Source organism: Syngnathus floridae, chromosome 12 (genome assembly GCF_059516105.1).
Source record: "Syngnathus floridae isolate MCC-2025c chromosome 12, RoL_Sflo_1.0, whole genome shotgun sequence".
NCBI classification, from domain to species: domain Eukaryota; kingdom Metazoa; phylum Chordata; class Actinopteri; order Syngnathiformes; family Syngnathidae; genus Syngnathus; species Syngnathus floridae.
Window position 1 is genome coordinate 3,445,827 of NC_142424.1, and position 20,819 is coordinate 3,466,645.

At 43.1% G+C, this 20,819-nt stretch overlaps 2 protein-coding genes and 1 long non-coding RNA gene across 5 annotated transcripts in view; 1 reads left to right on the forward strand and 2 right to left on the reverse strand.

The window, feature by feature from the left end:
* mmp17a (matrix metallopeptidase 17a) overlaps nucleotides 1-1,831 on the reverse strand; it is a 55,378-nt gene extending 53,547 nt beyond the window's left edge. Inside the window, exon 1 of one of the 2 annotated variants that reach the window (XM_088391541.1) lies at nucleotides 1,731-1,831. The gene's annotated coding sequence lies outside the window, so the exon portion shown is untranslated. The remainder of the gene's footprint in view (nucleotides 1-1,730) is intronic. The other variant, XM_088391538.1, reaches the window with a different exon arrangement.
* Nucleotides 526-9,517, forward strand: LOC148389531 (uncharacterized). 2 transcript variants are annotated; one of them, XR_015861610.1, is made up of 4 exons: nucleotides 526-665; nucleotides 5,440-5,546; nucleotides 5,610-5,646; nucleotides 7,872-9,517. It is a non-coding gene; the product is annotated as an uncharacterized LOC148389531 (long non-coding RNA). The 2 variants fall into 2 exon arrangements; XR_015861611.1 differs by lacking the exon at nucleotides 526-665 and adding an exon at nucleotides 3,980-4,120.
* On the reverse strand, nucleotides 3,480-18,924 carry sfswap (splicing factor SWAP). Its single transcript, XM_088391536.1, has 19 exons — nucleotides 18,561-18,924; nucleotides 17,328-17,491; nucleotides 16,572-16,703; nucleotides 15,923-15,999; nucleotides 15,181-15,406; nucleotides 14,994-15,094; nucleotides 14,780-14,930; nucleotides 13,669-13,909; nucleotides 13,350-13,508; nucleotides 13,153-13,246; nucleotides 12,488-12,548; nucleotides 12,061-12,164; nucleotides 11,820-11,949; nucleotides 10,454-10,650; nucleotides 8,720-9,081; nucleotides 8,522-8,653; nucleotides 6,343-6,480; nucleotides 6,003-6,072; nucleotides 3,480-3,959 (listed from the first exon to the last, which is right to left on the reverse strand). The coding sequence occupies exons 1-19, from the start codon at nucleotides 18,755-18,757 to the stop codon at nucleotides 3,894-3,896; spliced, it is 2,802 nt and encodes a 933-aa protein (XP_088247662.1). The 5' UTR covers nucleotides 18,758-18,924; the 3' UTR covers nucleotides 3,480-3,893.
* Between the last annotated feature and the right edge of the window lie 1,895 nt (nucleotides 18,925-20,819).

Consider the following 20,819-nt stretch of genomic DNA (forward strand, 5'->3'; position numbering starts at 1 on the left):
AACCCAAACGACTTTTCCGCATCATTATTTTAAGACGGCGGTAAAAGCTTTGAAAATGACTCCCAGCTGGGGACAGTTCTAGCCGACCAACTTGTCAGACAAATGAGCTGTAAAGGAGTTGACGCGTTTGACAATAGCTGCTAACTGTACGTCCCAAATGGAGCTAAGATTAGATCTAAGGGTTTAAGACGCAAAGTCAATTTAGGGTAATAAACACTTTACAATCCCTGACTCAAAGATAAGAATGAAGACTTGGCACACTTTGTCTATTTTCAGTCTTCCTTCCAAATAAAAGCTTTGTTTGACCCAAGAGGCTGTCATGTTGCTGAGACAATTAAAACTATCGAAAGTTGTTTGCTTTTTAAAGTATATTTTCTTTTGATTTTCTTTTTGACAAAGACAAAGACACTGACCTTTGGTTATATTTCAGATTTGGTCCCTGAATTGCCAAAAAAACAATATGATAAAGTGAGGTCATGTTTAAGAGTATATAGATATGTATCAACTGATTTAACCATGATGTGAATTTCCTTGGAAGAGAAAGCAACTATTGGTTAAAAAAATTCGAACAACCTTCGTATAGCGAGGAAGCACGATGGGGCCAGACAATGACAGAGTACTGCAATTCAAAGTCTTTGGACAAAGATGAATGTTCGGCCGTTTTGGTGAGATGATCATGGATTAACAGTCTAAAAGTTATGGATGGCTTTGAGTTCGTACGGTTTCTCGGTTTTGGCCGATAAGCGAGTAATGAGGAAGGTTTGTCGGGTTAGTTGCTTGATCCGTCGATGTGGTAGGGAAGTTAGGGAAAGTCTGTTGGAAGGATTGGTTAAGGTAGAATCGGTTGTGGAGCGGGATTTAGTTTGACGGGAAGGTTCACTGAAATTATTGGGTCAGTTGTGTTGATGTCTGGAGATAATTGGATAGCGAGATAGGTCGGCTGGTTGGCATGGGAACGAAAATTGAAGGCAGGTATATTAGTGGCTTGTGGTTGTTTATCAATATGAAACTCAAGGGGTCCTTTGGCATTTGTTGGATTAGTCGCTTAGATATGTAATTAAATATCTCTTGATGATCACGCGTGGATGTGGCGTCCTTCACGGTGAATGAAATGTTTATCCGTCTTGTAACTACTTTGAAGAGTCCCTTTCCATGTGCAAGGCCAATTCAGCCTATTCTGCCGCCGGTGACTCACACGCAATGCTATCTCTCGCTACGCTTGTGTAAGTTAATGAAGTTGCAAATGTCAGGCACAATTGCATTCTGAGTCACTTTGTGCAGATGCGATGGGATTGCTTTCATTACAAATAAAAGTGGAATTTCATATATGGCTTCATGGTCAAACAAGTCGGGTGCAAAGTGATTTTTCCACGACTTATTATCGAGGGATTAGGAGTTAGTAAACACATTACTGCGCCCCTGAAGGCTTTTTAAAACTATTTAGTATCAACAGAATTGGTACATTTCAGAAAATTAGAAACCTTCCTCATGGTAGCTTCTGAGATTTTCAATATCTGACCATTTAGGGTTATACCAGAGTTTCTCAAGGTCCACCAGGACTTCTAGCTGGTTTTGGATGGGTTTCAAGATTTAAAATAATAAAATTGCCTTCGGTAAAATGTCAAATCAAAGTGGCTCTGTTTAAAATGAACAGGTGGACTATTGTCTATTCCGAGGAGTCAAAGTTCATGTTCACACTTCGCATGAAAAATACACCTTTAATTGCCTACCTGAGCCAGTAAGTGCACTGACAAAACCCGAAAATGGATTTCAAATCCCACAGAGAACTGAGGATGTTTTTAAATTGCCTTGATCTTTTCTTTTCCTTCAAAACATGTTTTAACCGTGTAGGTCGCTGCATCTTACGTGCTATTATTAGCTTCCATTATGCTAAATATGCTAATTACGCAAATGTGAGATTACTGACGTATACCCTCTTAACTTTTTGAATTCTCAAATACGGGAGAAAAACATCAGAATATGCTTAAAGGGTGTATTTGCATTGCTAATAAAAGAAATACGTCTAAATCTCTGATGCCATACTTCGGAATTCCTCTGTGGTGGCACACAATTAGCTCCATAGTCCTCCAGATCAAAGCTAGAGCAGCTCTACATGAAGATAAAGGTCCTAATTAATGAAATAAATGCTTTTTCTTTGAATTGGCCAGATAAAATGCTTGTGAAATTCCTGACCCACATGCTACATCGGGGGTCTCAAGGGATCTTCTTGCTGATGCGAGGAAAAATACAAAAACTTGAACCGTTTATCGGATTAGACTAGCAGTCATCCAAAAGATGGCTTCATTTTCAACCTAGCTATGATAAATAAATACTCAGTAGATGGAAAAACATTTGTGGACCTTCATTTTTTCTTAGAATGGTACTGCAAGACAAATAAAGCAAAACGCATTCATGACGTTATCGAACATTGATAAGCACACTTGACGTCTTAAAATAAACACCCAAGGTCGGATATACTGTGCTCTTAAAAATGTATATATACACACACTTGAAAATAAAGCCTTCCACTTCTGCTAAAGAAACCATTTCAATGGTGGAGACCTCTCAATACAACCTTGTTTTTATTGTTGCAATGCTTTTCAGCTCAGCTCATTTAACTGATGGTGGGGTTTTCATTTCTTACAATGCAATGCTTAGAATTGGGTCAAGAACTCACACACATGGAAGACAGTAATCTTATTTAGAAAATAAAAAAAAAAACATGCCCAGGAATAAAAATCCTTGAAACTTTGTGAGAGAGTTGTGTAACAGTGAAAAAAACCACATTCATAATGATAATAAACACACAACAATCACGATTCACATATTAAAACCAAAACCAGCAATCTGAATTTTTGCTGCTTAAAATATCAATTGTAATAATTTAAAAATCCCGTTGAGACTGGCTTATTTGTTTACAAACATTTAATGTAGTTTAGTGGTAAAACAGGTCGATGATAATCTAATGATCCAAATCGTTTCATTGAATAAAACACCTAAATTTGGGGAGTTGTAAAAATGGGAGACGCTGGCGTGTTTCTAGCAGACTGACAGCCCCGCATCTGCGTTTTAGGGTCTCTTTATGGCTTGTCTATAAGAGAATTTATAGCTGATCACCTTACGGCTCTGTGGGGTCTTAACCAGGCTATCTTTCGGAACATTTACTCTTTTATGAGCTTAAAGTCTGCCTGCGGTTGTTGGGGAGAAAAGTCTGAGAAAGATTTGTGCAGGCTGCTTTGACTGCACAGTTGGTCACCAATGCCATCTTAAGATCCAAACACCCAGAGGACTTCAGACAATGAATTGATTGGCTTGTGGGTTTTATCATCACAGTGTAGTCGATGATATTTAGGATTGAGGGCGAGAAAACGTTCTTCTCTCTAATCCAGCCGAGTTGGCGCACAAAAGGTTTTAAACCCGAGAGACGTGATCGTATTTAGTTAAGGGATGAAAAATAAAAACTTGAGTCTGGGCAGCGACACATTTCTTCAACTTTATTGACAGTTTGGATCAGGAACAGAAAGACAAGGCCACACTAGCGCTGTTGGGAAATATAAAATTGATAGCTATAGATAGGTGCGTTCTGGAGCTGAAAAGTACGCGTGAATATCCTTCACAGAAGGAGTGTCACAACCTTTGGATAAATTCCAACATTAGGGAGTTGTAAAGGCAAATTTCATACGTGTGTGGGGGGGGGGGGGATCAAATGTAGACCTCAATGGGTTGCCGAACCACTATCTCATGTAGGGGGGTGAAACGAGACTAGAGGCAATCTGACTCTCAAATAAAGATGAACCCAAGATAAACAAAAAAGAGCTCAGGGAGACGCCAGCCGAGTAATCCCCTGGAAATTGTTGAGTGTTATCGGTTATCAGGCTGGGGCCGAGATGTCTTCAGGAAGTGGGAGGTTGGAAAACCTTTGACGAGGCGAGCATGGCACGTACTTTTGCCATTAGATCCTGAACAGAGTGGACGGAAACAAAACAACTCGGTGAGGGAAAAGCCTTCCGATGGTTTCAATAGTCTCGGTAACGAAACGTGTTTCTGGAGCTGCTTTGAATCCTTGGAATCGTATTACAGAGCACTTTGCGTGCCGACGTGTTTCTACAGCTGTTTCGGGGTAAGGGTTTCTTCCAGCCAAACATACATTCTAGCCCTAACCCCTTCGATAGATGGCCACCGTAGCCCCGTCAGTCACATCATGTCTCTACTTTGCACTTTCATTTCCCTTCCTCCGGGGATGTGCTCGTTCACATCCCGGGAGTCGTTCATTCACACATGGACAAATAACTAGCCCTGAGCTCTGGCTGAAAGAAGAGACGAATTAACAGCTGTAATCACAGAGGGGGGGGGTGGTATTGTCATATCACATCACTCAAAAGGCTATTTCATTTCACTTTCTGCCCCCCAGTGACTGGAAATGTACACTAAACACACACTTGTCAGTGATGTCTGGCGCTGACACGGGTGCCTGTAAGCCACACTTTGTTCCTCCCAGTGTGAGAGCTTGATGTCGAGGTGTGCACGAGAGTCAGGCCACCAGACTCGGTTAGTCTGCCATAAAGAGCTGCCGCTCGCAGGCTTTTTATATTCTCATTCCTTATTCTGCTCGAGATGATCATTTCGTCTCGGCCTGCAGCCAGTGCCACCTCGACAGTTGTCAACCTTCTTGGTCGGTTCCTGGAGGAACCTCGTGTGGCTGACTTCATTTATGTAAATTAGTGAGACCTATCCAGATGATATTAGCATGCAAGATAGACCCAATGTGCTGCCCACGAGGAAGTTTGCCGTTAGCGTTACATTCAAGTTTTATTTTGATCCTAAAAAGGCTTCCCTTAACGAGAATCCTACGGTGCATTTCCTGGTGGATCAATGCGAATTTAAACGCTTATTGTTGTGAAAATCAAAAAAAAATTGGTGACCATGAGGGGATGTATCTTGTATTCTTTGGTGCAGTCTTGCCTCTTTAATGAGGATCACGAAGAAGCAAAACCGGGATGTACTTGGGCTTTGAATTAGACCTTTGGCTAAGCCGTCTATTCTAAAAACTTGATTTGCCGATGTTCCGTTTTCTGTATATACCGCATACAAGAAATCGACAGCGGGGGAGGACGAGCGGACGAGAAAGCAACGAGGTTATTATAAAACGTTGAATTATTCAGAGCGTGTTTGTAAAACATCACAGGTGGGGGGTGGGGGGGGTTTAAGTCGTAATAAGTAGCCGTGACTACAATCACTCGGCAGAGAACAGCGGGAGTTAGGGAGTGGACCGGCAAGTTGGCCGAACAAATGTGTTCTGCCGCCATCGGTTTTATAATCGGCGACACGCGGGTAGCGACATAAATGCCCAACTAACAAGCTACCCCCCCCCCACCCCCTTACCATGTGGGCATTCCAATTTATAGCTTTGTACAATCACGCTCTACATTTTTCTTTCAGGAATGATATGTGCGCACCGCATGCGATTATGGAAAGCAGCTTGATGAGCGCCGTAAATTTGACACGATGATGTTAAACAGGGCGGAGAGGAGAGAGACTTGACCAAGGTCAGAGTATATCTGGGTGAGTGAGAGCACGATTACACTGACTAATGTCTTGGGCTTTCGCAGAAGGACTACGGTGAACATTACACGCCGCGCGGACCCGGTGAGTCGACAGTTTGCGATTTACATTTTACACTTGGAATGTTCAGTTTTATTATTCGACATTATATTTTGGGCATTTTAGTAGCGCATGACAAAGATGGTCATTATCATTACCGTATTTTTGGGGATATTTCAATCCTTGAGTTGTCAGATGTGCCTTATGTATGGATGTGTTTGGGGTATTTGATGATCTTATCAATCTTGTTATTTCTTTATGATGCATCTCAATTTGTTGAAGGCGTGCATATTTTACAGATAACAGAATTATACCTTATTCTGTATGGATTTTATAAAATGTGAGTGTAACAGCGTCGATGACGAGATGGGGAAAAAAAAAAAAAGCAAAAAAGACAATACCTGAGTAATTCTGGATTGAACAGCAGATACTATAGAAGAGGACACAGGCTCTTTCTCCTGAGAGGCACCCCTGCACGGAGACAAGAGGACAATCGGTGTTGGACAAAAAGCAGAGCGGAGAGCAAAAGTAAAAAAACCAATCGGGTTAACGGGGAGAGTCATACAAAATGCATGATATGTTCTCAAAAGCTCAGAGCGACACAGAAATCTGAAACAGTCAAAAGAGTAGAAAGTGAAATATCTACCTGAAGATGATCCATCCAACAGCTATCATATCAAAAGTGGTCAACATGACTCAGAATCTACAGATGAGAGAGGGGGAGGAAGGAAGTGGGCTTACCTGGACTGAGCCAGGCTGGAGGCGGGGCTTGATGATGGTGACAAAGCTCGATTGGGTGATGGGTAAGGAGAAACGGAGGAACCTGCCGTCTTCTTGCTTCCTAACGACCGGGAGCTCTTGCTTTTTACAAGAGGAGACCTGCGTGAAATGATTGTGACAAATCGAGGGCTCTTAAACATTTTCAAGATAGACAGCAGTATTTCAACGAGGTTTTTGTATGCTCAGCAGATTGCCGCTCTCGAAACTTAGGCTTGCAAAAACTGCCGGTTCCAGTTTGCGTCAAAGTCTTGTTAGCATGTCGACAAAAGCGCACGAAACGCCGAAACGTGTAGTACGCATAAAAACGGTCTGTCAAAGACTCCCATTATTTCAGGAAAACCTTGACAAAAAAAAAAAAATTAAAATTTAATATTGAACATGTGCTCGTCCTGACAGTGCTCCCCACTCTCCAGAAAACAGGAAGATGTCTGCCATTGCACCAAGGGCATATCTTCATAAATACTTCATATAAAGCACTATTATCGGCTTGACATTTGTAGATTCGTAGGGGGTGTTGTTGACAAGATACGACTGTTCCGTTCCCTGATGAAACGGAGCTGAGGGGTTTTGGTACGAGTGATTTCATTCGGCTCCACTTGTGATGGAGAGCCGTTTGGATTGCTAGCCTTCCGTTATTTGTGAAAAAGGCAACACCATTTAGCAGTGGGAAGCTTTCTTCAATTGACTTGCTTTACGACTAATAATTCCATCTTTGTCAAGCTCCGTTGAAATGGACCAGTTTGGAAACAGTTCAACCCAAAAGCTAATTATGCTAACTGCGTCGATGACACATGAGCCCATTACCTGCGCTACCGACACGAGCGCTTTCATTTTCCTCTTTTCATTCCTCGCTTTCAAACTGACAAAAGGCAAGCACGGCAAGTGCTAAATTTCGACGAAACCGTCGCCATGTCAACTTCCAGGAGGTTGACGCACGTGGCGAACACAATGAAAACCACTTTGCTGTAGCCAAGACACAATGCATGTTACACTAAAGTGGGAACATGAAGTAAATGAATGATCTTTTTGGGCACAACTGTAAACCTGCGTTATGTTTCTAGGAAAGTGGACAGGTCCATTATGAGCATAATTCACAATGTCTTTTTGGACTCGTCGAGGGTTGAAGCTGTTATTTTTCCACTTTTGCCACACTTAAGCTGCAGTTTGAAAAGACACGAACACGGAGCTCTTTTAAAATGAGTACGTACGGATTCAAAACTAAAGCCAGATTCAGGTGACCATCGATTTTTAAATATCTATTCAACTGGCTTTTGTATGGTCCGCCTACCGTTTATACTCTTGTCGAATGGTATTTTGTTCTGATTGGCCTGTAATTCACGGGACGGACAATCTTTGTACAATTACTTTCTGAGATTCAATAGCGATTGCCTGCCTTTTCCAAAAAAAGGTTCAACTTTTTTCTTATCCTCAGACGAATACTCGACTGCAGCCTGACAAAAAAATAGCACGCCCCCTCTTATTTGTTTCAGGCTTTGAACGACATCCGCCATCTTTGCTCGGCTGATGAACGCCACAATGGAAAGTTCCGCTGATTATCAAGCTGCCCGGCAGTGACAGAAGTGTATCAATGTCTTTAAATGAGCTACCCAAGGCCACATTTGTACAATGGATTGCTTCTATTGATTTACTGTTGATTTTAGCATAAAGCTCGTTTCCCCTTTGAATTAATTTGATGTGACAGTTACAAAGGCAAGGCAACGGGGGGGGGGGGTTAGCGCAGACTCTCCAGAGTGTTTAATTACCTTTCACTCTTTAGATGTCAAACACAGTCAGTCAGTTTATCAAACTAAGGCTTCCGCGCGAGTAAACGCGTAGCAAAGCATTACTTTCAACGTCGACAATCGTCTCGAAGCTGCTAAACGTGTCGCTGTCAGTCACAATGTAAACGGCGCTAGGCTCGAAATAGATCTTTAGCGACATTTAGCTGTTCAAAATTGCAAGGCGGTTGGAGCTGGACGTCACTCACGCGGTTAATATTGAAGTTTCATGATTACATGTCAATCTTGTGTTAGCTTAGCAATTAGTGTAGCTTCTCAATCTTCCGTTAATGACTAGTCATCATCCCTTCATGGAGAACAATACTTGTCAGAAGTGTGATGATTAATGCTCGTGACGTCACCTGGATGTGGAACGCTCCTTCGGTAGGCTGGAGCGGCGGCTGTGATGATGGGACTCGCGATCCTTGACATCGTGTCGCCGTTCTGGTGACGGAGCCTCCCGGCCTCTTCTGCTTCGAGAGCGTGAGCGGGATCTTGTCAGACGCACAAAGCAGAGCGTCAGCAAGAGCTCAAGAGAAACTCTTAGGTGACAAACCTACCGTGACCTGTGCGACCTTCTATAGGCACTGGAAAGCGAGTGTTTGCTCTTTGGCCTTGACGAGGATCTGGAGCGTGACCTCCTTTTGTGTTTTTTCTTCTTTCTGTCTTTTTCTCTTTCCCTGTCCCTATTCCTGTCTCTCTCCCGCTCCCGCTCCCGGCGCCGCTCCCGATCACTGTCTCGGTGTCGGCTTTTTTTCGAGTCTCTGTCTGCGGCTCGGGATGGAGAACGGCGCGACGAGGACGCCGCCTCCTTGCCTCGACGGCTTCCTCGGCTTTCTGCGCGAGGCTTTTCGTCCGTGGTTGTCGCGGAGGATATTTGAGACAGCGGGAGATCAGACAGAAGAGAAAGGGCCTCTTGCATCTGAAAGGAGATTTGGGGGGGGCATGTCAAGTCAGTGACGGAATGCTCCTTTTGAGTCAAAATTGAATTGAGCTGTTTTAGTAATTAGTCAAAAGACACACACAAAAAAAAAGAGAATTTCCACTGACTGGATTTAACGGTCTCTTTGTCAATTTGACGTTAGGGAGAGGAATGGATTTGTTCGTGTCCAATCGATAACAGAGCCATCCATTGAGCGAGATGCGAGAGATTAGCGCAAATGGCAGGCAGGGTCGAACTAATGTATGTGCAGAGTCTGACTTTCAGAGTCTGTTGGAGCCGTTTGTAAACAAGTGCAATTTCGAGCTCATCGCTTTCACCCATGATGAGATTCGTATCAGTCCGGGGCAAGAACGGCTAACATCTTTTGTTTTTCATTTCATCTGTAAAACCATTGTTGACGCAAACAATAAAACGCCGTTGGCAGGCCAAGCTGCTGAGTGCCTTTAATTACTCCGGCGCTGCCCCCCCCCATCTGTTCGCATTAATTTGGATGGCTGTGGATGGAAGTCCATCAAAGGATTAAACATAACCCCGTCATGTTGAAACGTCCGAGTTGAAATTTTTCAGGGTTACGGGATGACTTGGGGAAAAGTTGTCCAATCACTCCGTTGCAATCCCGCGCCAATCTTCATCGGTTCAAATGACGGTGGAAACGGACGGAGCGTTAAACGAGGGAGCGGGTGAAGGACAACAGAAGGCATGACGGGCCAAAAGCAGATGAAGGCAGGAGGCAAACGAGATAAAGGGTCTGCAAAGTGGAGTGCTGGCTGCATAGGACAATCAATAGCCATTTAAAAACAGTCAGGAAAGTCGGGAGAGGAATATTTATCACACCTTCCCGTTGGCGCGTTATCGCCAGTCGGTGCTAAGGCGGAGATAATGAAATGACAGGACGCAAGGTTTGTTTAAAATTAGCTCTGACTTATGGAAAGCTTATCCTCAACACCGGCTAGCGCCTCACCTGTTTGGCCGAGATATACTAAAGTTCTAGCAAAGAGGAACAATACTAAAACTAATGGCTGTGCGTAAAACCATTTTCTTGGTCAGAAGTAATAAATCGCATCTTTGACCGTTTTTATAGAAAAGGCACCTTTTCAACAAGTCGCTAAATGTTAGCCGGTTAATTGACACGGATTTTTTTTTCCCTACGTGTGGCAATTTAGTAACAAAGGGGCATTATGTGAGAAGATTGACTAGCGCCGGCTTATTGAGGTGCCAACAATTTGTTCCTTCAAGAATTGCTTATCCATGATTTCAGGGAAGGTTGGGGAGGTTAATAGTCCCGTTAAATTATGTACGAACATGAACACAATGACAATTACGGACGCTCTTTGATCAAACATTTATCTACCTCAAGCTGTGTGGATAAGTCGAGTTGGGCTCTCTTGGCCTCTGGCTCCCCCGTTAATGGGTTGCGGAGAGTTTGGAGGAATAGCGCTGCCTTCCTCTTCCTCTCCGCCTGCAGCTGTTTCTCTTTGGACTCTTTGGATGCCTGCGCCAGCTTCTCTCTGGCTGCAGCTGCTAGACGATGCTCCAGTTTTTGTTTGGCTGAGATGAAAAGGCAAAAAACAGCCCGGACATTTTAAGAATAACAACTTTTTTTTTCTTCTTCTTTCCGCTGTTAAAGGCATTTTTGTTACATGTTGGCGAGGGAGAAAATAAAAAGTGACACTTTTAATGCAACCTTGCTGTACCAAAAAGGAATAACAGGAGCCTTGTTAGGTGTTGCGAATAAACGCCGGGAGGAAAAGGTAAGAAAGTGAAAATAACCCAAAAAAGAAAATAATTTGATTTGTTTTTCACACCCAAAAAAAAAAAATGGATGTTCCGGTTTTAATGATAAGAAACACCATGTTGTGGTGGCAGACAATCCGGTGCGATTTGAGACGGCAGAAACAAATAAAAGGAAGAAATCGGCATGTGGGAGGAGGTGTGGAGAAATCTGCATGACAATGGGGGTGGAATAAATTCACAGCTGGGAGAACTGACAAAAGGAGTGACACAAACGATGTGAACGAGAGCTCACGCAACCGGCGAAAATGAGCCCAGACAGAAAGGGACAACAAAATCCCGAGTGGAAAAACAACTGCTGGCCAGACTGATGCATTCACCTTAAAACACACAGATATTGCGAGGAAATACTTTCGGAATTGAGAGTACTTCTCACTGGAAAGCACTTTTGGCACTTGTGACTGTTTCCCAGCCCATCGATACAAATTAGCATTCAGCCGTCTGCCGCTGATTCTCCTGCTTTGCTATCTGATCAAGTTAGGCCGGCTGACCGACGGCCACTTTGCCGTACGGCCGAGCAAATTCAATTAGCCATTTAAGGCTTTTCAAGCCCCTCTCTCTCTCGTTTCACTTTTTTGAGATTTGTCCACTGAGCGGTCCAGTCGGCTCCCTCGATGCAGAAAATTTAGCAGACATTTGTCCGAATGGGCTGCGCGTTTGTCTTTCCAGTCTCTCGTTAGTAGGCGTCGTTATGATCTAGGGCAAGTTATTACTCCCTCGCTCTGCCCCTCGTTATCTAATAAATTCTAAAAACAGCCTGTTTAAATATGTACACTGTCTTCAGAGACAGTCAAATTATTCTCGGGCTGATAGCCCAAGCATTTTGTGCCTAGATGTTAAATGGTCAACATTTCAGAATGTCTTTAGAGAATTCATGAGGGCAAAATGAAATAAACCCATTTGAAAGGGTTTCTTTTTGATGTTACCTTGTTTGGCCTCCAGTTCTTGCATACTGAGACACCTCTTCTCCTCCGGTGCGCTGACTGGTGGAGGCTCTTTTTCAACCGGTTCGGCGCTAACACCGACCACTTCTTGGATCCTCTCCCCTTCGAGCAACTGTAAACACACGTTTATTTGTTACGGTAAACGACTTCAAATCACACGGCATGAAGTGTAACATTTCTATCAAACGCAGGGAGGGGAAAAAAAATAACAAAATCCACCCACCTTGTCCTCATCCGAGTCGTCATCCAGCCGCACTCGGTTTTTCTCCAGTGACAGCATTTCATTTTCCTTTGACTTGATGGCAAAACAAATTGGTGCAAAAGAAGCTGGAACAGCAAAGAAACGCGAGTGAAGCAGTATTTTGGATTTGGAAGAAACTTAATGCTTGCTGTGTCGGGTTAGTCATTCTCTTTGTGTTATTACCAACAGTGCAGATATTCATACTTGCTGGCCTGTTGATAGCCTTTGTGAATTACTACCGTCATTTGCAAACACACATCAACCTTTGGCAGACTCGGGATATTTTCAGCCGACTAGGATGAAATAACTGTGTATAGTATACCAAGCACGACTTATGGAAATTAAAAAAAAAAAAAATCCAATAAGCACAAGCCTATTCACCCAATGCTAAAAGGGAAATGACAAATACCTTTGTTCATTTTGGAATCGCTGCCAGACTCGTCCAAATGGAGGCTCCCACCTTCAGCCATCTGAAAAATGGACAATGGTTGCAGTTACAAAATGGATTTGGAATTTCCATATGTGATGGGTATTCAATTTTATTACAGTAACATTGACTATGTGACTACGGGAAATACTATAAACAGTAGGGGGGAGGCAATATTGAATCTGAAACTACAGAGAAAAAAAACTTTTTGTACTAGGATGAGTCACAGCAAATCTCCCACAAACACCATTTACAGTATATCGAGAAAAAGAAATGAATTAAAGATCCCCGAGTGCTTGAGCGAAATTGCCTCCAGCGCGGTGAGTGTCATGGTTGCAGGATAGTCCAAAGCATGACTCAGCATTCAGTACGACGTTTGGACCGCATAATAATTGCCTGTGGCAGCCTCCGAGAGGTTGAGTGTGTACGTGCGGTTGTTGGACAAGTAAGTTGGAGGGTGGGATGGGGGGCCACGGTCTTGTTGATTGTAGGAGGGCTACTTGGACTTTTAATGCTGGTGAGAGATTGGCCGCTCTCTTCGGCATCCAGGAATGCTTGACGGAGTTGGTTGAAAAAGCTGAAAAGGGACTTCCAGGCAAATCCATACAGCAAAAGGCAAGCAGTTGCATACCAAAAACGTGTAATACCTCTGACAAGCTTTTCCCTTCTTTCTGCATGAAGTAATTCTTCTTGTACTCATAATAGGGGTTGTACTGGTGCCAAGACTGCAGAAAGTCAAACCTATACAGACCAACACAAGGCCGTTTGACAATGGCAATGGTCCTGAAGTGCTTTTACGTCATGAAAAGAGAAAAGTGCCACCATGTTCACTTGCGAGACTCACCGCGGATCGTTCTTGGCACGGACGCTGGCTTCGAATTTGAGCCCGTTCCTGACGACGTACTCCGCCAGCTTGTCTATGACGGCCTGGATCTCCACCGGTGGAGGGATTATAGCGGGCGCCGCTGCCGCCGTGACAACTGGAGCTTCAGCCTTGAAATTGCTTTCAGGTGAAGCCAAAATGGTTCGACAAGTTAAACCTATTAGTGGCCTGCGGGCTTTTACGCGTCTCGTGACTCAATGACACGTCTATAATCGCAGCAAGTGTCGCGATTCATTATAACGAGATTGACATGTTCTCAACGCAGCCAATCGTGCGCTACCTGATTCCCGGGATGCTAACGGGAGCAGCAGACGCGGTGACCTGAGAAGCTTGCGACGCCGCGCCGATGTTTCCCGAGATGGCCGGGTGCGGGAATGCTCCGGAAGCGGTCGTGGGAGTCATCCCGGATGAGGTTACGCTGCTGTAGTAGGCGCTGGCGTCGACTCCTGGGGGAGGCGGGGCTACGCAGTACGTTCCATCGGGAAGCATATAATAGCCGTAGTAGACAGCAGAAGCGTTTGCTGCAAACAGGAGGAGGACAGAGTCAAATTGTGTCATCCAAATACCAGTTTTATCATGGAGCTCAAAATATGAATCAAGCTTCAGCGTCATTTTAAGATTTACGATTGCTCGGTAGACAGCGGAGAGCATGTGGCCGAGCGTAGTCGAGTGAGCAGCTGCATTCAAATTGCTCCCCTGAGAACAACACATCAGTACGCTGCTTGTGTTCAGCCCTCGCAAGTAAAGCAAAGCCGAGGTGTTCATTACGAAGCCGTGATATTTTCACTGCCGCCGAGCCTCGCTTTGTTCCTTGCGCTTTATTGTTCGGCGGCATGTTTATTATTATTTTTTTAATACTTACGCAATGATGTGTAGTTACAAGAACTAATTTATATACCAAAAAAAAAATAAGTTACTGCAAAATGTGCCTCCTCGCGCTTGTTTACCTGAACCAGGCGAGAATGAGGAGCAGGAGAAAGAAATTAACGGTCGGCGTTAACGAGGGCATGGCGATATGAACGCATTAGTCACTGAACTAGTTAACTTTCACGGCAAATCCAATTTTCTCTAATCAGAAAATGGAAAAAAAAAAAAAAAAAGGCGACACCACGAGCCGTCATTACAAAAAAAATGTGATATGAAGACTTTTATGGTGAGGAACAAAAAGGCTAAAAGGGATTCCGGCGGTGTGGTAAAATGGAAGACATTCTCGGCTTACAAAGCGGTAAATTACTACTTTTTTCTCAAAATTACCCGGGCATGTGAATGCTCATAAATACTGCCACCAACATAAAAAGCGATTTGTCACAAAGTCGCTGTTGGTACTTGCTCGAGTATTTCATTCGGCGACAATATGGGGGAAAAACTTTTCGTTGTATTGCTTCACTCACGGTCCGCTGTGTACTGCGTCACTGCGGCGGGCGCGGCGGGATCGGGCGCTTCCTCTGCAACCGTTTGTACTTCCGCCAAGCCGTTTCTTTCCGCTCTCGCTTTACGCACCAACGCGGCAAGGGGATGGTCTGGGTCCATCACATGAAGAGGCTGCGAAAAAAAAAAATCAATGATTTGACTCTTCCATCAAGAAACTTCACCGAAGTAATTTACCTTCACCAGCTCCTCCAGCCGTGAGCATTTTTTCGGCGCAAACAAACTGGGGTGAAGGTAGTTGCCGTCCCCGTCGTCATCGGAATCGTCAGAATCGTTTTCTGCGTCAAGAGCAGGCAAAGAAAATCCACACGGACGTTTAGCCGAACGTTTGAGGTGTGTTGCCGGGCGGCAGAGTATCTCTCACCTTCGGACTGCTCTTGTTTGTTATTGGAGGCCGCGTTGTAGCGACCTTCCTTCATGGCCTTCAAGATGTGTTTGTAATACGGGTTCAAGTAGTGGTCAAAGCGGAGAAAGTCGAACTGGGAGTTGCCGGATTGCTTGGCTTTCAGCACAATCTCAAACTGAGCGCCCTGCTGACTTACAAAGGTGGCCGTCCGCTCGATGATGTTATGAGTTTTGACGGTGGCTGGCTAGGGAAAACAAATACACACAAAAAAAAAAGGTCAACAAGGCTTAACAGCAAGGACACAAGCTATTTTATCACCGAGGCATTTGCATGCAAGCGCTCCGACACGCGTCGCCGTCATAAAAATTCTCAACTCACACGAGGTGGAAATCAGCCGAACAAGAAATGCTCGATCATTAATTCATTATTGTTCCCCGTGTGCGCTTTCAATGATTAATCTTTGTCATTACCTAGAGAGCACATAGACGTGCAGAAATGTCTGAGCGGACGCTCATCTCAATGAAACCAAAGCTATCAAATACGATTAAAGACTGCGGCCAAAAAGATGCCAGGGTCAAACAATGCTAATCGATTATGGCGCTCAAGGCTGCTATTATTTTTAGGACCTCAGACAACCCCACACGCTCCAATTACAAAGTTGTGCATCTGGAAAACACAATGACGAAAAAAAATAATCATTTGAATAATATTATTATTAGACTGTTCATTGTAAATGTGGAAATTGATCTTTAATACGTACCAGTTCGACGTCAGGTGGGATCTCGAATCCTTCGGGAGCAACAAATGGTTCTTCATTCTCTTCGGGCTCTGCCTCGGCTATGTGTTGGGAAAATGTGCAAAATTTGAGTGTCACATATTGTATTAAAAACTGGATTAGAAGTTCTCGCTTTGTTTTCTGTAGGGACTGTGATTATGCCTATGCTCAGGAGGTGACTCAAATGTAATCAATTGAAAGTTGCAATAATGTTAAGTTGCATCATGAATTTTATACGACATATAAACACAAATGTTACAGGACTATTTACCACCATCTACTATTTAATATCCATTTATTTCATTGCACAGCAGGACATTTATTGGAAGTCAAACGGTTGCTCGTTTAACCAGCATCTGTTTTGGTGGCCATGTTTTAGCGGCAAGAGGAGCGACAACTCCAGTGCAGTGACCGATGTTTGGAATAAATTGGGGTGAGAATTACACAACGTAAACACCGTATGACATGTTTTGACAGATGACTGTTAATTATACAGGTATTAACCTTCAGACGCCAACCTGCAATTACTGGTGATGGCAATTTAATGAATGTCATTATTAAAAGTGTGCGCCTATTTTTCTCTCCTTCCACGTGTGAGCACGACAATCGGCACAGGTTCCTCCTGAATTCTCACCGGCGCGCTTGTTTGCGTCCTCTTCCTCGGTCGGCTGCGAAGGGTCGTAGTATTCGGCGGTGTACTTGAAGGCCACGGCGTTGTAGGTGCCTTCGTCGGCAAGTGCCTCGCTCAGACGTTTGTACTCCTCCTCTGCGGGGGAAAAAAAAAAAAGTCAAGCATGTGATGTTATATTCCAATTATTGACACTTAACACTGACAAATAGTCCAGAATAATATTATTTTGCTAAGAAATGAGAAATAAAAACCGAAGAGGCATTCGCGGTTTGACCTGAAAGTTGCTTTTTTCCCCAATGAAATAATTTCATTAAAAGGACAAAATTCCCACTAAAAGTATCTCCAACGCTCTTTAGTGGGACAGCTGGGTAATAACGGGAATAAATGGGAGTCAAACTCCCAAACTCAAGGGCAAGACAGTCTTAAGAGATGAAAACGTATAGATGAGCGTGGCTGGCATCAATCGTGAGCAAAGTCATTCTGTCCTGTCCGTTTGGGGATAAGCCACCATATTTCACTCAATATGGTGGCTTATTAATTTCATTAAGAGAGTCAGGATGTCTTCCAGGAGGGTGCTTTGTCATCCAAATACGCCATTCCGTGACAATGTCAAATGAATCAGATGAGAGTATTCCAGCGGTTCCTGTAGAAACGGCCTCGGAGCAAAATGACGGCGATTTCGATCGCGAAACGATTCATCGTTCGTCCCGCAAGCTCGAATGAAAAATGGAGTCACTCGCTCGACGTCGCCATGCTTACCTTGTCTCGCCTCTTCCTCCATCAGGTCGGTACGAAAAGCCAGATATCGTTCTTCGTCGCAGAGCGCCTCGATTCTGGCTTCTTCCTCCGACAGCTGGTAGGATGTGTTCCACGACCCACTGTCATACTCTGAAAGGTCATGTAAGTGACCGCGCCCATCGTATCTGTTGAATGAAAAGACGCATTAGCCAGGAAGAAATTGACAAACCCGCTTATCTACATTAATTGCCTACTTACCAGGGGCGGGTGGTTTATAACACCCCTAGCTACTTATGAAATATTCTGGCGGTCTGAGTGCGCTTGGAGAATGTTAGGATCTTGTCTGACGGCTTACAATAAAATGAAAAAACCAAGGACCCTACATCGAAATCAAAGCAATTAAAGCAACCCCTTACCTTACAGGGTTTCCACCCCCTGTAACACTCATCAATACTTTTACATCTGTAAAGAGAATTACATTCACACAAACCCGGGTACATAAATACCTATCCGTAAGAACGCAAACGGACGACATTTTCCTGGGTTCGTCCCTCTACTCCATCGTTGCGGTTTCTTCAGGGAAGACAAAGAAACGGGGGTGCTGAGGTTGGCATTCGGGGTTTGTCGGGACCCCTTTTTGCCTACCTTGCTGGGGAAAGAACTGGGTTATGTGATTTAAGACATACATACAAAAAGGCTGTACAAGATGAAACAACTTGGGCCACTGCAGGTCAAGGTGATTCAAAAGAAAGGTTAGCGTGTGTTGCCTTGGAGGTAGGACATGCTCACGGAAAGGTATTTTAGGCAGAATTTAATTGGGAAAAGAACAAACAAATGAAAACAATCACAGTTTTCACTACATCAGAGTCAGTTAGAAGTGAACATTTCCAGAGGAATTCCAATTCCAACATGCCAAATGCAAAGCCCAAATGATCGTAATGCATGAGATTACTAAAAGTTTAATCTCTTTGTTTGGGTGACGTTAACAAATAAATTAACGGCTAAATGACGTGACGTTTGCAAGCTAGCAAAAAAACAAATGCGGGGTTTTTACACATCAATATGTTACTCTGGAAATGTCGTTTTCCTTGTTTTCAACGTCCCGTTACACATGGAGTAAACATTCTCAACAGTTTCAGGCATCCCACTCGGGCTTCTGCAAAACTAACTCCAACCAGTTCCGTCAACTTTGAAACAGGCTAACGGATAGGCTAGATGGTTAGCATAGGGTTTCGGTGAAAGTGTTCAACCGACCTATCAATCATGATGCGCTTGTCCCCCATCCATGGGATAAGATGTTTTCCATGTTCGTGGTAAAGAGCCCTTTCGTCGTCTCGGAACACTTTACAGGCGTAGCCGAACACCAAAAGGTCGGCGTATTTTTCACTGTCACTCGCATCGGTCGCCGGTTTGTTGTTTGGATCCTTCTTTGACGTCCCGCGACGATACATTTCCGAATTGATGTAAAAAAAAATACGCTAATGTGCGTATCGAAATAGTACTTAAAAAGAAAACAAAAGACTCGTAGATGTTAAGCTAATACGTGGTTCAGATAGCACGGCTACAAAATGCTAGGTGCCGTTGGTCGCCATCTTGAAACGTAGTGTGTTTTTTTTCAACAATCTTTATTGATATAGAAGATAGCAACAACTTCACGTTTACAAAACACACCCCGGACCTTAAAACGTGTATAAAAAAACAAATAAAGGTTAAATATTAAAAAAAACCCAATACAGTGTAAACAAATTTATGATTTGATCATATTATAAAGTTCGTAAAAAATATTTTCACAACTTTCTGGACACAATTTCAAAAATAAAATCAACAAGTTGGTTTCTCATGAATAAATTTGGTTATCTGAATACAGAATTTTGCTAAAATAATAATGTTTATTAAATAATATTGAAACAGTACTAAATGTAGCTTTTGTTCAGAATTTGATTCGGGCCAGTGAAGCAATTGGGTCCCTTTGAATGCCATGAAATGCAAAATAATTATAGCATTTGTATATTTAAATACATATATTTGTAAATTGTGTGGTACAATTCCTCAGAAACAACTATTAAGCCTGTATGTATGTGAGCAAAATAAGGATAAAACAACAAATTCAGAAATTTAAAAAATGTGCGAAATAAGTATAAATCAATAAATTCAGAAATTAAAAAATACAAATACTGAATAAACTGAATAAACACACACCATTTACTGTCTCATTCAGTGAGGGAACACATCATGCCAATTCAAGGTTATAGAATAAAGCTGTGAATCCACCACTGTCAAAAATGGAGCAATGTAACTCTTTTATCTCCCCTTCTATTATTTATTAGCTCAGCTCGTGCTTTGTTAAAAAAAAAAGTAGTGTGAAAACAAGATGCGAAGAGACTCAAAGACCGCCTGGCTTATTGAAATGCACAGCTACAGTTTGCCCACAGCTATAACCAGGACAAATGACATACTGTATCATAATATACTCTGCTAAGTGAGTCGCCTGTCGCCCCGATGTCGTACAGTTGCTCATCAATAAGGCCGGCTTTGCAAACTATTACCATCCCATTAAAAGGCTGTTACCGTATGATGTGTAATCACGATAATAGTCGGGCCTCATGTAAATACAGCACGAGGAAGATACAAAATATCGTGTAAAGACTTCACGGTTAAACTCAAGCGAACCTCTTCAGAAAATCCGAATTCTGGGGGTCAAGATCAGAAGCTTTCTTGTCCACATGCCACACGCAACCTCTTCCAAGCACCACACAAAAGTTCATTTTGTACAGGTGCACTTCAGTTTGCCCTCAAAATTGTTAGATGAGAAAGAAATGGGCCCTTGTTACAGCTTTGCTAATAACGGATCATTTCACCTTTATGGGCTCTCATGGACTGGTAGCGATATCGAGTTTCCCTCAAAGGCATCGTAATACATCAGGAGTTAGCGGGAGCCGAGCGGCTGAATGAAAGCAACACGGCCAAGCCCCCTTATGCCCAAGGCTTTTACGAGTATAATTTATGTCTCTCCTGCTGACTGCCACTTTTAATGTGTGGATGTAAGTGACAAATGGGTCTGGCTAGCACGATTATAATCATTCCAAGGTAATTATTTGACACACATGTTGGATCGCACACACAAACATTTGGATCCATTTCACCAAAAGGTATAAAAATGACATCTCGAAATAATCGCCTAATAATAATATTTATCAAGAAAATCATCTATGGAATGTTGCTGATGTCACTTTAGCCCTCAGAAGAACAATAGCTGAGAAAGGAGCGCTCAGAATTTTGGGAAAACTTGAATTTTATTTAAATTGTGTCTGTTGTGGTCGTGTTCATTAATTATTCATGAGCTGTCATGGTGGAGAGCAAGGTGAACCTTTTAAAGTTTTATTAGCGTCAAAAAGTTTTTGACAATTTGCATAACTATTAGCCTAACACCAATATTTTTGCCTTTTAAGGAGACGACGTCCACAATGCTTCTTTTTTCGTTCCTTAAATCGTTTTTTCCCCAAGCCATCTCTT